This window comes from Conger conger, chromosome 6 (assembly GCF_963514075.1).
Source record: "Conger conger chromosome 6, fConCon1.1, whole genome shotgun sequence".
NCBI classification, from domain to species: Eukaryota; Metazoa; Chordata; class Actinopteri; order Anguilliformes; family Congridae; genus Conger; species Conger conger.
Window position 1 is genome coordinate 5300349 of NC_083765.1, and position 13720 is coordinate 5314068.

Here is a 13720-nt window from a genome sequence, read left to right on the forward strand (position 1 = left end):
GCAGATCAAATGGTAAATGGCAGGCATTTATATAGCGCTGTACAATTGATGCTTCTCCATTCACCCATTCACACGCCGACAGCGATTGGCTGCTATGCAAGGCCCCGACCGGCTCGTCAGGAGCATTTGGGGGTTAGGTGTCTTGCTCAGGGACACTGACTCGACACAGCCCAGCCGGGGGATCGAACCGGCAACCCTCTGACTGCCAGACGACTGCTCTTACTGCCTGAGCCATGTCGCCCCCCATCATCCCCCATCACCCCCAGATCACCCCCAGATCAAAGACTACTATCACCTGGACTGCCAAAGCTGGAAAAAATACCACCAACACAAAATGGAAAATCCAGAACTGCACATAAATCTATTTATAACACAGACTGCCTGGACAATTGCACCTTCACTACCAACATTAAATCATAAGACACTACCCATTACCTGAACCTTCCCAAACCCGTCCCTATTGTATTGTATTGTACGTCTTAATGTCTTAATGTGGTGTGATATTGTCTGCTGTCATGTTTAAATGTAACCCTGTTTGTACTGTGATGTCTGAAATGTAAATAATTGTATTAAATAAAATAAAACTCAAATAAAAGAACGCATACTGCCACCTGCTGGCCTCCCATATCTCCGCTATATTCAACATACTCGTCGACTCGTTCCGGAACCTTTCGCTAAATCCCCAATGGTGGAGGCCACTTGAAATTGAAAAGAAGTCGACGTTTCTTGCTAATTATATGAACTAACTAGACACAACAAATGCGTATGAAACCATCGAGAGATATATATAATTTGAGACAACCTCCCCTTTCCGGTCCCATGGATTTCAATGGGAGCTGCTCAATGGCGCGAGAAACCAATTCACGGAGGCGGCCATGTTGGGCTACGGGACTTTTGGCATCGCACTGGGTACTTGGAAGTTTTTATTATTATTATTTTTTCCCGGAAGCAGACTTATTATTTGATGAAGGATGCGCCAAAATATCACTTATATCCGTAAATTGTTTATTTGAACATTATATTGCTCTGAAAGGAAATAACTTTTTTTTTTTTTAAACAAAGGAATACAGTAAGAATCCAGTATACGGGGGATAGTATACAAACAGAACAAAAACAGCCAGGGGTACATCACACTGGATAAAGATATTATCAAGTATACAAATATTAAATGTTTTGATAGCCTTTTTATTAGTTTTATTAAAAAGTAGTTTCGCATATCGCTCAACATCTTTCATGAAAACAACAAGTAAGGTTTTTTATTACTACATTTATGAATTAAATATTTTGCCAGCATCAATGTCAAATTTATAATAAAATAATAATAATCCCAAAATAAATTCTTTAAAGATATTATCACTGACAAATCTGCAAAGGTCTTGCCAGAATTTCTTGGTTTGAGAACGCAGTGAGAATTCAGAAAGTGGAAGCTAGATCACCTCGCTCGTTCTCGCGCTTATTGAGCGCAGTGAAGGCCTACAACTACGGGGCACGTTGTAAGAGTGTCTAAAATGTCGGAAAACTGGCTGGAAATAGTGTGGCTTTCCAACCAATTTTAGGATAATATTTTGTGCATTGGACAGTATAGTATAGAGAGAGAGGAAGAATGGGAGCGAGAGAGAGGGAAAGACGTGCAACAATGTGTCGGACGGTCGGATTCGAACCGCCGACGTCACGGCAAGTAATGGAGGACGCGGATAGCGCTCGACAGGCTGCGCCACCCGAGAGACCAATGTTTCATAAATAAATTAAATTGGCAATGTAATTGTACCTAATTCAGTTAATCTCAGTCTGAAGGAGGGTCAAATTCGCGAAGAATCAACCGGATGTGTGCAGCGTGACTGCCATTACAAAGTTCTGTAACAACAGACTTTTCTTTGTTATATCAAGAGGGCCCCAGCCCTAGCCTCTCATAGATGGAGTGACCACAGTGCCCCAGTGGCCTAATGGATAAGGCACTGGCCTCCTAAGCCAGGGATTGTGGGTTCGAGTCCCATCTGGGGTGGATTTCTCTTTTGCTTGCTGGTGCACTGTGAATGATTTATAATTCATTACTATATTAGTGATACACTTCCTGAATTTCATGACACATGAATGCAAACTGCAGTTTGAATTTCTGGGACAAAATGTTAAATGTGCTTTGCGTTTCATCCATTCATTCATTTTTAAAACCAATAACCAGAATGTCCATTCCTGGCACCAGCATCTGCTGCTAGAAACTCGATCTGACTTGTTATACGGCTTGGTACTCAGAGGTCCCTTAAGACTTGAAAGATCTCAATCTAGAGTCTTTTTACTTAAAGGTACAATAGGTCATTTTGGACTTATTAACAGTCAAGAGGAATAGCAGCAACAAACACCTTCAAACCACAACACCCTCTCCATTCACTGTAAACACACTGACATTGAAACACCATTGGCTGTGGCAATTAAAACCAATTTTCAACCATTGAGTTTGAATTATGGTACAGTTATACAATGTTTCGGTACAGTGTGTCAGGCCGCCAACTGTATATTTTGAAATTTAAGGACTATAAACAGAATGGTCTTGTAACAATGTTTTAACACAAAAATCTTACCTATTGTACCTTTAATTCAGTACCCGTTACTTAATTCAGTTCTGAGATGTCCCTTTAAGATGTGAAATCGAACTCGAACTGCGTGAGGTGTGGCCGTGTCTCCCAGATTGTACACAAACCTCAGCGCCTGAGACGGCAGGCTACTGGATACCTTCCGTCCTGCAGGTTTTCACTTTCAACCGTAATCTGCCACACCCGGTCCTACTAATTAGCAGTGCAGCGGGATCTCTAGCTATTGACTGAAGTGTGCTTTGGTTACAGTGAAAACCGTCAGGACGCTAAATCTCCAGGAACAGGGTTGGGCAGCCCTGAAATCTTCGACCATGCTCCCGTCAGAAAACTCCCCGGAGTCTGCCTTCTCAAACAGTAATTGGCCCAGCTCTGATACATGATCAATACCAACAGCGATGACCTCGTGCTCTGACCTGAAACAAGGCTTAGCATTTAACATCTGCAGGTTACATAAAATAATAACTCTTCGTGAAAAATAGTACTTTTAGTAATAGTAGAGTTTTCATTCCATTTTTTTTTTCTGTTGACCCACAAAGGCAAGCTAGAAGGCTAACTGTTGCATGCATTGCTATCTAGGTTTGTAAGTGTATCCACCTAGCTAGCTAACGTTAGCTACCTATTGTAATTCACATCTGATTTCTAGCTAGGTTAGGCCTTTTTTGCTACAAATCAGCTTTTGTAGTTTACAGGCTAGCAAGACTATTAAGTAACCCAACTGCAACTATATGTACGCATATACTATATGCATCAGTGCAGAACTAAGTTTCAAACTGCACAATCACATGATAGTATTGTATCCAATAAGGGGTTGATGCTTCAGGATGGCACTGGAACCAGAAATAGGGCATTAACTTCCGATGTGTCACCGTTTTCAGTTAAAACGGTCTGGGGACCAAGAGTTCAGTGTGTAAAGACAGCAAATTAAATTGCCTGTTATATCGCCAGCAAGTACATTTACATTTAAGTAATTTGGCAGACGCTTTTAATCCAAAGCAATTTACAAGTACATAGGTTCTTCCACAAGTTAAAGCATCACATCCATAACTAGTAAAATACACATGAAGTGCTGTTCTAAACAAAATAGTCATCGTAAGTGCAATTATTATTATTATAATTTTTGTTAGACATTCCACCACTGAGGAACCAGAACGGAAAACGGGCGTGAACATGCGACGTGAACGTGCAGCTTGACCGCCAGGTGCTCGTAGTGACGGAACCGTAAGGCGACCAGAGCTGGCAGACTGGAGTGGCCTAGCTGGGGAGTAGGGAACGATTAAGGATTGGATGTAAGGTGGGGCAGTCCCCTTAGCAGCCTGAAATGCCAAAACTAGGGCCCTGAAGCGGATGCTTGCGGCAAAAAGGAAGCCAGTGGAGGCCAGTGAGGAGTGGGGCGACATGAGCCGACCTGGGCTGACTGGTGATCAGGCGGGCTTGCAAGTAGCTTATTGCCATTTCAACCATTACACATCTTGCTGTACTGCAAAAGCAGTTCAAGTTCATATAAAGTTGAACAGATTCTCTTGAATATCAAATAATACCATTTGGTGTGTGTATTTCATAGAGAAAAGGAGCAAGATCAAACTGAAAAACAAAGAGAAGTTTTAGGTTTTTTTTTTAGAAAGTAACATGTTCGGCCTTCTGTCCTAATCAGCATTTATTTATGAATGAAATCCGCTAATGCCTACCAAAACAAGTCTATATCCAGCAAATTGAAATAATATCGTTGGTTGCTGAATTCCCCTTTAAATGAATCAAAGTGTGGCATTTGATGGACATGTCACTCACAGGTTTATACTGTCAGAACTGCAGTACTTGTTTTGGGTGCCTGGAAATGCACAGACAGGCTGTCTGCAGCAGAGCCAAAGCTGCCAGGTCTGGCTCAGCCGTGCCCTAAGAGGATGAGCTTTTTCGATTTTGACGAGGAAATACGACCTTACAGTTTAGTGAGGGCGATGGACAGCGGGAGGACGAGGCAGCCGAGGCGAACCGCTTTCTAGCAGCTCCGACCGCTTATCGTTATGTCCGGAAATCCGAAATATTGAGCTTTGGGAGAAGAGTATCTTTGCCGTGCTGCAGAGACTACACACGACGGCAGCACAACTCTTACAACTCTCCGCAGTCGTTCGCCATGGAGTACCCATTCAAATAGCCAACGGTACGGTCAGAGCTGCTAGAAAGCTCACTTGGGCTGCCTCGTCCATCGCTGTTGATTCAAGGCTCCACTGACGGTGATTTTAAGAATGCCTACACACGTAAGTTAAGCATTTGATCCAAACAAGCTCAAGTGAAAAAAGCGTGACAGTGCTCCTTTCAGGAACAGAGAGGACGGAATCCATGAAGGAGCCACATTAGTGTGGTGGCCTGTAGCGTAGTGTAGTGGTTAAGGTAAATGACTGGGACACGCAAGGTCGGTAGTTGTAATCCTGCTGTAGCCACAATTAGATCCGCACAGCCGTTGGGCCCTTGAGCAAGGCCCTTAACCCTACATTGCTCCAGGGGAGGATTGTCTTCTGCTTAGTCTAATCAACTGTATGTTGCTCTGGATAAGAGCGTCTGCCAATAATGTAATGTAGTGAAACTTCACTGCCCAGAAGGAGCAGTACAGCTTAGATTTTCCTCAAGGGCCCTTGGTTCCTCCTTACTGTGTGAGAGTATGTGCCTCTGAAAATTACATTTCCTGCTTCAGTGTGCAACTGAACGGTTTTTACCCGGTGTGGTCTCTTTGTTGAGCTTAGTCAACTTAAGACAACTTAGTCGAGCAAAGTTCTTCCCACAACCTGAGGTATAGTTTCTCTCCTGTGTGGACACTGGTGAGATTTGAGACTACGTTTAGTGGTCAAAACCTTTTTGCACAGTGCACAAATAAAGCAATTCTCCCCAGTGTGGCCTCTCTGATGTTTCTTAAGAACACTGAGATAGGCAAAGCTCTTATTGCACACTGTGCAGCTGAAGCATTTCTCTCCTGTGTGAGTAACCTGGTGAGTTTTAAGATTGTACTTCTGGGAGAAGCACTTTCCACACTGCTCACAAGTAAACGGTTTCTCCCCCGTGTGGATCCTTTGGTGAGATACAAGATGAGTTAGTTGGGAAAAGCTCTTATTGCACACTTTGCAGCTGAAGCATTTCTCGCCTGTGTGAGTCACCTGGTGAATTTTAAGATTGCTCTTCTGGGAGAAGCACCTTCCACACTGCTCACAAATGAACGGTTTCTCCCCCGTGTGGACCCTTTGGTGAGATACAAGATGACTTAGTTTGTAAAAGCTCTTATTGCACACTGTGCAGCTGAAGTGCTTTTCTCCTGTGTGAGTCACCTGGTGAGTTTTAAGACCATTCTTCCGGGAGAAGCCCTTTCCACACTGCTCACAAGTGAAAGGTTTCTCTCTGGTATGAACACGCTGGTGGGCCTTTAGCAAGCATTTGTACCTGAAGCATTTTCTGCACTCCACACAAGCGTGCTGTTTCTGCCCTGTGTGAGTGCTTTCGTGCGCTTTAAGGATGTGTGACTGGGAGAAGCTCTTGCCGCACACAGAGCAGGTGAACGGTTTCACCCTGCTGTGAACCAGCTTGTGCTTCTCCAGGACGCTGGAGGAAGTGAAACCCTTGCCGCACTCTGAACAGCTGAACCGTTTCCCCGCGCTGTGCTGCTCCTTGTGCGTCTTCAGTTCAAGAGCGTCCGGGAACGTCTTCCCACAGCGTGTGCAGATGAACTCCTCCTCCTGTCCCTCAGTTCTGCAGGGACTCTTTGCTTCTGCTGACGTGTCAGAACTTGCCTCACACCGGGCGCTTCCATCATACTGTCCTGGAGAACCCAGAGGGAATGCATCGGATATCTTAAAATCGCAACTGCAGGTGGTAACTATCATGACACTTGACTGGACCTGGCTTATTAGCCTTAGGAACTACAACCGGTAATGACTAATTACAAATGTATCATTATTAATCCCCATGGGATATTACCACAGGTATTCTCCTCACTGATCTTCTGTTCCGCCTGTGATTGGCTGCTCTTTGGATCCTCTTCCAGCCTATCCTCCCTGAGCAGCAGAGATTCAGACCAATCCTGCTCCCCATCTACAGGCTGACAAACAGGAAGTGTGAAGATTCAGAACTCCCCTCCTGGTTGCTTGGGCTGAGACATATCACAATGCATTGTGGGATGCAAGTGTAGTATCCTATTTTGCTATTTTACGCAAATGTGGTTCTGGACAGGCTAAAAGCATTTGTGTACTATTTTGGCAGACTAAATGGTGTACGAGTGTACAATTTAAGAATTCAAGAAACTGAATGCGAATACTTCTTGGTTGTTCGGGTTTCTTATTCTTACCAGCAAGGCAAAGTCAATTTTGGCTTATGCGATTTCACCATGCAATGACGTCATTTCACACCTGTCCTCACCAAAATCCCTCAACATAAATACAAACTCATGCACGGTCCATCGCAAACTTCTGCTTAACTTACCTCGAACTTGATATGAAAAGCATCGTTTGTAGCCTCTTTATTATCCACTGGGAGGTTCTGGTCGTCTCTGGTCAGAGGTGCACTCAATCGCTCGTCCAAGACTCTCTCAGCGGCAGAAACGCTTCCTTTCCCTGCAACCTTAGCTGTTGGGATTCAAATACAGAATCAACTACAAGTGAACAACCCCTTTCCATCACGCTTCAGGGCCGTCCCATCATGCTCCAGGGCCGTTCCACGCCAACTCAAGGAGGTTGCACCACAGCACGAAATGTATTTATTTTTCTGTGTGTTGGTGGATAATGAGACAAAATGTGAGCTTCATGCACCTAATATTTGGCTAACGTTAGATTCACTTAAATTAGAGTGCCTTTTAATAAATTATATTCATTTAGCTATTTAGCTAGCTAGCTAAATGTTAGCTAGCTAGCTAGTTTGCCTTCATACGGACGTTATAGATGTGCTTTTATCTCAATTTGCCTAGTAGCCATTAAAAAATATAATTGGATAAGTCAGCGTCCGGTAGCTATCGACAGTTGATATACTAAGTCAGCTAGCTTGGAGGTAGCTATGGTAACAAACAACAATGTGCGGAAAATGGGAACACTGTCAATCATAGCTAATTGACAGTTCTAATTACCACGCGCAAAATATAGACCCTTTCCCCAGGACAATTATCACGTGAAAAATATAAACGGTACAAAATGCCGGATTCACCAACCTTTGACTTAAAACAATTTTCAAGTCAGTTCTCCGACATTTCGGACGCTGTTTAAACTTGCCACAGAGCTGTTTCAAACTACGACTGACAAAATATACTTTTCATAAAAGGTGCGACCACATTTTCATGTAGGCTAATAATGCGTGCAACTCACGTCTTAGTGCTTCTGTGAATTCATCACAAACCTGAACTTCAAAAGAGATGTTGAGAGAACTGCCCGGCGTTCCCTCTCCGTATCCTCGCACAGACCTGAGCTCTCCCTCCATCAGCAGTAACTTCGTTTTTAGCCCTTCGTTCTCTCTTTGGCTTCTGCACATCTCCAGTCGCAAGGCAGCAGACACATCATCGACTAGCTTAGTAATTTCTGCTACTGCCGTTTTCGCCAAAACCTCCATGATGGAGGCCACCTGACCCTGAAAAGAAGCACAAGACGACATTTCTTGCGATTTACACGAACTGGCAAGACACAGCAGCCGCGGATGAAACAGGAGAATTCTTCTTCTTCGTCTTTTAGTTGGTAATACTCGGCACGTTCAGCACATTGCTGCCTCCACCCGGTGTGGAAGCGCCATCCAAGTTATATACCCTGGGATATAAACCCGTAAATATGGCTCCAAATCCAACGAGACTGCTTTTAAAATCATGTTTATTTCCGTGTTGTGGATTGTATCCCTTCTCGGCCGACTCGTCGTGAGAAAAGACAGGTGTAGCGTGTGAACTGGTTGAAATGCGTGAGTCTCACGGTCAATGGGTGAGACTTGAGAGGTTTGTGTTACCTATTCATAGATCGGAGCCAGACTTGAGAGGTTTGAATACATGCGGCACTCTCTCTATCTCTGCACACCCCTCACATTCCCATTTTCCCGCTCTTTGAGTTTATTGCCGGATTTAGGATAAACGTTCCGCCACCTACTGACCGATTTAACCTTTCACTCTCTGGATAATATTGTGTGCACTGTTAGGGTACATGTTCAACATTTTCTTTGACGTTGCATTCCTCACACGTATCTGGATTGAGCCATGCACGATCCATTATCGTCTCGTTAATTATCTTTTCTCTTTCGCACTTCCTTTCACGTGTCACATTAATTGATTTCCGTATGTTACAGTGTCCCCATCCTTTAGGCCATACGCCCATTACATCATTCTTCATTAAAGGTACAGTTGGTAATTTCAGACTTATAATGGTCAAGAACTGCAGCAACTGCGACGATCCTCTGTGTCTAATTGCTTAAAGCTGTTTCTCCTTTTGGTTTGGTTTTTACACCAGTCTCACCATAATTTCCATTGCATTCACTCACCTACACTACTGACTTGCTGACTACCACATCCCACTTGATTTTTGTACGTATATGTTTTTATTTTGTATTCAATAATATATATTTTTTGTTGCCAAATTGTGTGTGTTTCCAATTTTGTTTTGGCCTAGAGACAGACCATAACAGCAAAAAACATTCTCAAACCAGTTGCCCTGCCTGTGATCACTCCCTGTGTTGCCCTGCCTGTAATCACTCCCTGTGTTGCCCTCCCTGTGATCACTCCCTGTGCCATCCTGCCTGTGATCACTCCCTATGTTGCCCTGCCTGTAATCACTCCCTGTGTTGCCCTGCCTGCAGTTTCTGTTCAGGCTGACCAGAGGCTGCAGAGAGACCTGAAGCAGTGGTAGGGCGGCCTGTAGCGTAGTGGTTAAGGTAAATGACTGGGACCCACAAGGTTGGTGGTTCTACTCCCAGTGTAGCCACAATAAGATCCGCCCTGGAGCAAGGCCCTTAACCCTGCACTGCTCCAGGGGAGGATTGTCTCCTGCTTAGTCTAATCAACTGTGTGTTGCTCTGGATAAGAGCGTCTGCCAACTGCCAATAATGTAATGTAATGTAATGTAATGTAATATAATGCAGTATGCTCCTGATCTGCAGAAAAGTAGCTGCCCAAATCGGCCTCTGCTGCCCTCTATTGGTCACATATTGTATAGCAGTCCTCCCTTTCCAGCAGGCAATGTGTTATACTGTGTTCTCTAAAGCCGCTTTGTTATGTTTAATTCATATATTGTATGATACACAGACATATTTCAATATTCATGCACACATATACTATTGTTTCCGTCCCATTTTACTGGTTGATTTTTTTTTTGTTCAAGTGTCCTCTGTGATTGGAGATGCGTATATTTCACTCGCTGTTAATCTCTGACATCTCTCTGTACAGCGGCTGCGTTTCCGGAGATCGGTGTGTGATCAGCGTGATCCGTACAAATGACCTGCTTCCCAAAGATTGCAGGTTCAAACCCTGGGTGCAACAGCTGCCATTTCAGCCTTGAGTGAGGGACACTCACTGTTGCATTAGTTCGCGGTGCACCAGGCTGAGGAAATGGTGAAAGCTTAAAAGGGCAAGCTCTCCAAAAATCCCCATTCAGAAGGGTTGGAACCAATTATTTCAGTAGGAATTACTCTGATTTGGCTTGCATGGTGGCGGCACGGATGGTGCAGTGGGTAGCACTGCCGCCTCACAGCAAGGAGGTCCTGGGTTCGAATCCCCGTCGGCCGGGGCCTCTCTGTGCGGAGTTTGCATGTTCTCCCCGTGTCTGTGTGGGTTCCCTCCGGGTACTCCAGTTTCCTCCCACAGTCCAAAGACATGCAGGTTAGGCTGTTTGGAGAGTCTAAATTGCCCGTAGGTATGAGTGTGTGAGTGAATGGTGTGTGTGCCCTGCGATGGACTGGCGACCTGTCCAGGGTGTATTCCTGCCTTTCACCCAATGTATGCTGGGATAGGCTCCAGCCCCCCTGCGACCCTGTTCAGGATAAGCGGGTTGAGATAATGGATGGATGGATGGCTTACATGGTTGATATTGCATTGCAAAGCTATAGAGACTCTGTATGAGCTGAACATTAGACATTGGCTCAGGCAGTAAGAGCAGTTGTCTGGCAGTCAGAGGGTTGCTGGTTCAATCCCACCCTTGGTGTGTTGAAGTGTCCCTGAGCAAGACACCTAACCCCCCAAATGCTCCTGATGATCTGGTTAGTCCCTTGCATGGCAGCCAATTGCTGTTGGTGTGCGTGAGTGTGTGTATGAATGGGTGAATGAGAAGCATCAATTGTCCTGCGGTTTGGATAAAGGTGCTTTATAAATGCAGACGTCTAGTTTATCCACTGCTATTTCAAGCCCATCCGAAGTACCGTTTCCATTTAGGAGGAGAGTAAACACATATATCGCTTCAATTTTCCCACCTGCCATTCGTATCGATTCCGAAAGCCATCTGCGCCCTTCACGCACCACGTTGCCCCGGTAACCGACCACCGATTGTGGCCAAACCAATCTGAAAATGCACACTTGAAATGCCAAACAACTCGCATCCTGCGATAACCATTCCTTAATGTTAACATCCAGTCGGATTCAATCCCGAATGCCAAATAATAATCCTGGAGGGAAGTCCAACCCATAAAACCCCCCAAAAACAGATCTCATTGGTGGCCGCGGAAGCCTGTCACCCTACAGCCGTGACGGGGGGGGCTCACTAACTGGACACAACAGTGATATTCCCGGGATTGTGCGCCGCTATTCTGAACGGTGTTGTCTGCAAAAATATAGGATTGCATTAAAACACCCGGGATTCCATTTTGATGAGAAACGACGTGTTCCATCGCTGCTCGCGGAGGCGTTCTGAGACCGTGCCAGTGTTGGGAGGAGATGTTGTTTATTTTATTCAGACGCGACTGAAGCGATTTTAAACGCGTCGCTGGACCGCCGTCCAGTCGGGGCTTATCGCCGGATCTCTGAACCTGTCTTACTCCGTTTATAATTCTCAGTGGCAAATAGCTACGTATTACAAGCGTACCATAAGCTATTCATGAAAACCAAGCATGTCAGGTAAACACTACAAGGCGCACGAAGTCAGTTGCTGCATCAAATATTTTATATTCGGTTTCAATATAATATTTTGGGTAAGTGCCTTTTCCCCCGTACGATCTTGCTCCTGACTGTGTAATAGCCAAATGATCTATTTTATAATGTTATAACGTTGGCTAGGCCGCAACATAAGGCTTTAGCTGGTGGTGTTCTTTGTTTAGTCTGTTTATTGATTGGGAATGAATGAATGCAATGTTTTAAATATTTTTGAAGATGATATTTTTGTATTCATACGGCATATATATTGGTTCAAACTTCCTCTACCGGCCAGTGCTGCGTAAGCTATTTATGTTGAGCTATTTAGGTTTTGTCCTGCTGACCGTTACGGCAGTTTGGCGAGCTCGCCTGTCATTATTTCAATACGCGCCCTGAGGAGACACTTGATAATCCGCTTTATTTTTCGCTATCGCTTATCACTAGCGGTTCCATTTTGTGACAGCCCATCGCCGTGTTTTGTTTGCTGGACGGGTGCCTCTGCTGTTGCATCTCAATTACAACATGATTATCTTACTCGGCCGGACCAGCTCGTTTACTGATACAGGCGAACCCTGCCGTCGCCGGGCAGCGGCATTGTGTCATGTTGTTCCTCCAGACAAAATGACTGGCTTCCACGATTATGAATATATTTATATAATATATATTCCACGAATATGGTTCTCGTTCCTCGGCGTATATAAGTGTTCGCAGTTGCCTAGCAAATACTTTGCATTGACACTACTGCGCAAGATTGAAATCATAAGAATTGCCCTTATGATAACTGTATGTTTAGAACAGCACTTCATCCACTAGTTATGGATGTGTTGCTTTAACTTGTGGAAGAAACTATGCACTTGTAAATCGCGTTGGATTAAAAGTGTAAAACGTAAAATGTAAATAACCAGTTTGTGTGTCAGTGCATGTATTGAAAGAAAAGTAGTTCAGCCTGCAGCCTTGTAGGGAAAAAACCTTGTCTTTTTGAATCCTATAGTTCAGTCAATTACAAACGAAGGCATATTAATGATGCCAGTCAGTATACCTTCATGAACTCAATGTCAAAGCCATTATTTCCTGATGTACCGGAAACCTAGCTTGAACAGAACCTTGTAGACACAGTGAATGTTGACGGCGTGCTACACATCCTGGCCATTCAGAAAAAAAATGATGTTGATATTGTGTACGGTTCCATTGTGTACATTTCTGACGTCTGACGTATTTGAGGCGAATTAACGCAGTAGATTGGTTGACCGCATAATTTATGTCAGCAACGCAAAGTGAAAAGGCTTTTTGTTGGGTTGAAAGCAGCCGATGTTGTGCCGTTGGCTCTGTCACCCTGTGGAAGGTATTGTGGTTCTTCTTCCTGGGGTGAGGTGGGGGTCTCTTTCCTTTTTTAGCATAGACGTAAACAAACAGTTCGGTCTTTTCCTATATGCTAGGGCTCCATCGATCGCCGACTCTAGCCAAATCAAGGGTTTCTCGGTTGGTAACGTCAGAGACAAAATCCCCGTATTGAGACGACACTCCAGCGACTGTTACTTTGGAATGTACGGAGCCTGATCAGCCTTGTGTACAGGTGTACTCAGATGAACACCTTTAGCTACCTGCTAAAGACCTGACTATGCTTGAAACGTCTTCTTCACAGCATGTAAAAATAAGCAGAAATGTATTATTCAGAAACGGCAATCACTGAATATAGTATATCATTCTGTTATTTAGCTGACATTTTTATCCAAAGTGACTTACAGTAGATTAGACTAAGCAGGGAACAAAATCCTTGGTAAATGATGGTAAATGGTAAATGGCTGGCGTTTACGTAGCGCCTTTATTCAAAGTGCTGTACAATTGATGCCTCTCATTCACCCATTCATACACACACTCACACACCAACGGCGATTGGCTGCCATGCAAGGCACCAACCAGCTCGTCGGGAGCATTTGGAGGTTAGGTGTCTTGCTCAGGGACACTTCGACGCACCCAGGGTGGGATCGAACCGGCAACCCTCCAACTGCCAATTCCGGCCCGCTTGGTCTCGCAAGCACATGCTGAGGGGTAGCTCAGTTTGTCAGAACAGCGCGATTGT

The 13720-nt window shown here is 44.5% G+C and overlaps 1 protein-coding gene and 1 non-coding gene across 2 annotated transcripts; one reads left to right on the forward strand and one right to left on the reverse strand.

The window, feature by feature from the left end:
* Positions 1 to 1929: 1929 nt before the first annotated feature.
* trnar-ccu (transfer RNA arginine (anticodon CCU)) lies at positions 1930 to 2002 on the forward strand. Its single transcript has one exon. It is a non-coding gene; the product is annotated as a tRNA-Arg (tRNA).
* A 3241-nt stretch (positions 2003 to 5243) lies between these two features.
* On the reverse strand, positions 5244 to 8201 carry LOC133130505 (gastrula zinc finger protein XlCGF26.1-like). Its single transcript, XM_061245146.1, has 4 exons — positions 7919 to 8201; positions 7047 to 7189; positions 6546 to 6666; positions 5244 to 6387 (listed from the first exon to the last, which is right to left on the reverse strand). Exons 1-4 carry the CDS (start codon positions 8199 to 8201, stop codon positions 5339 to 5341), a joined length of 1596 nt encoding a protein of 531 aa, XP_061101130.1. The 3' UTR covers positions 5244 to 5338.
* Positions 8202 to 13720: the final 5519 nt, after the last annotated feature.

Bases quoted from the DNA above. Each gene is read 5' to 3' on its own strand.
- LOC133130505 (XM_061245146.1), bottom strand. From the start codon at position 8,201: ATGTCGTCTTGTGCTTCTTTTCAGGGTCAGGTGGCCTCCATCATGGAG. The intron at 7,190-7,918 runs GTGAGTTGCACG...GAATCCCAACAG, and splicing joins ATTCACAGAAGCACTAAGAC to CTAAGGTTGCAGGGAAAGGA. The intron at 6,388-6,545 runs GTAATATCCCAT...TGGGTTCTCCAG, and splicing joins CAGTGAGGAGAATACCTGTG to GACAGTATGATGGAAGCGCC.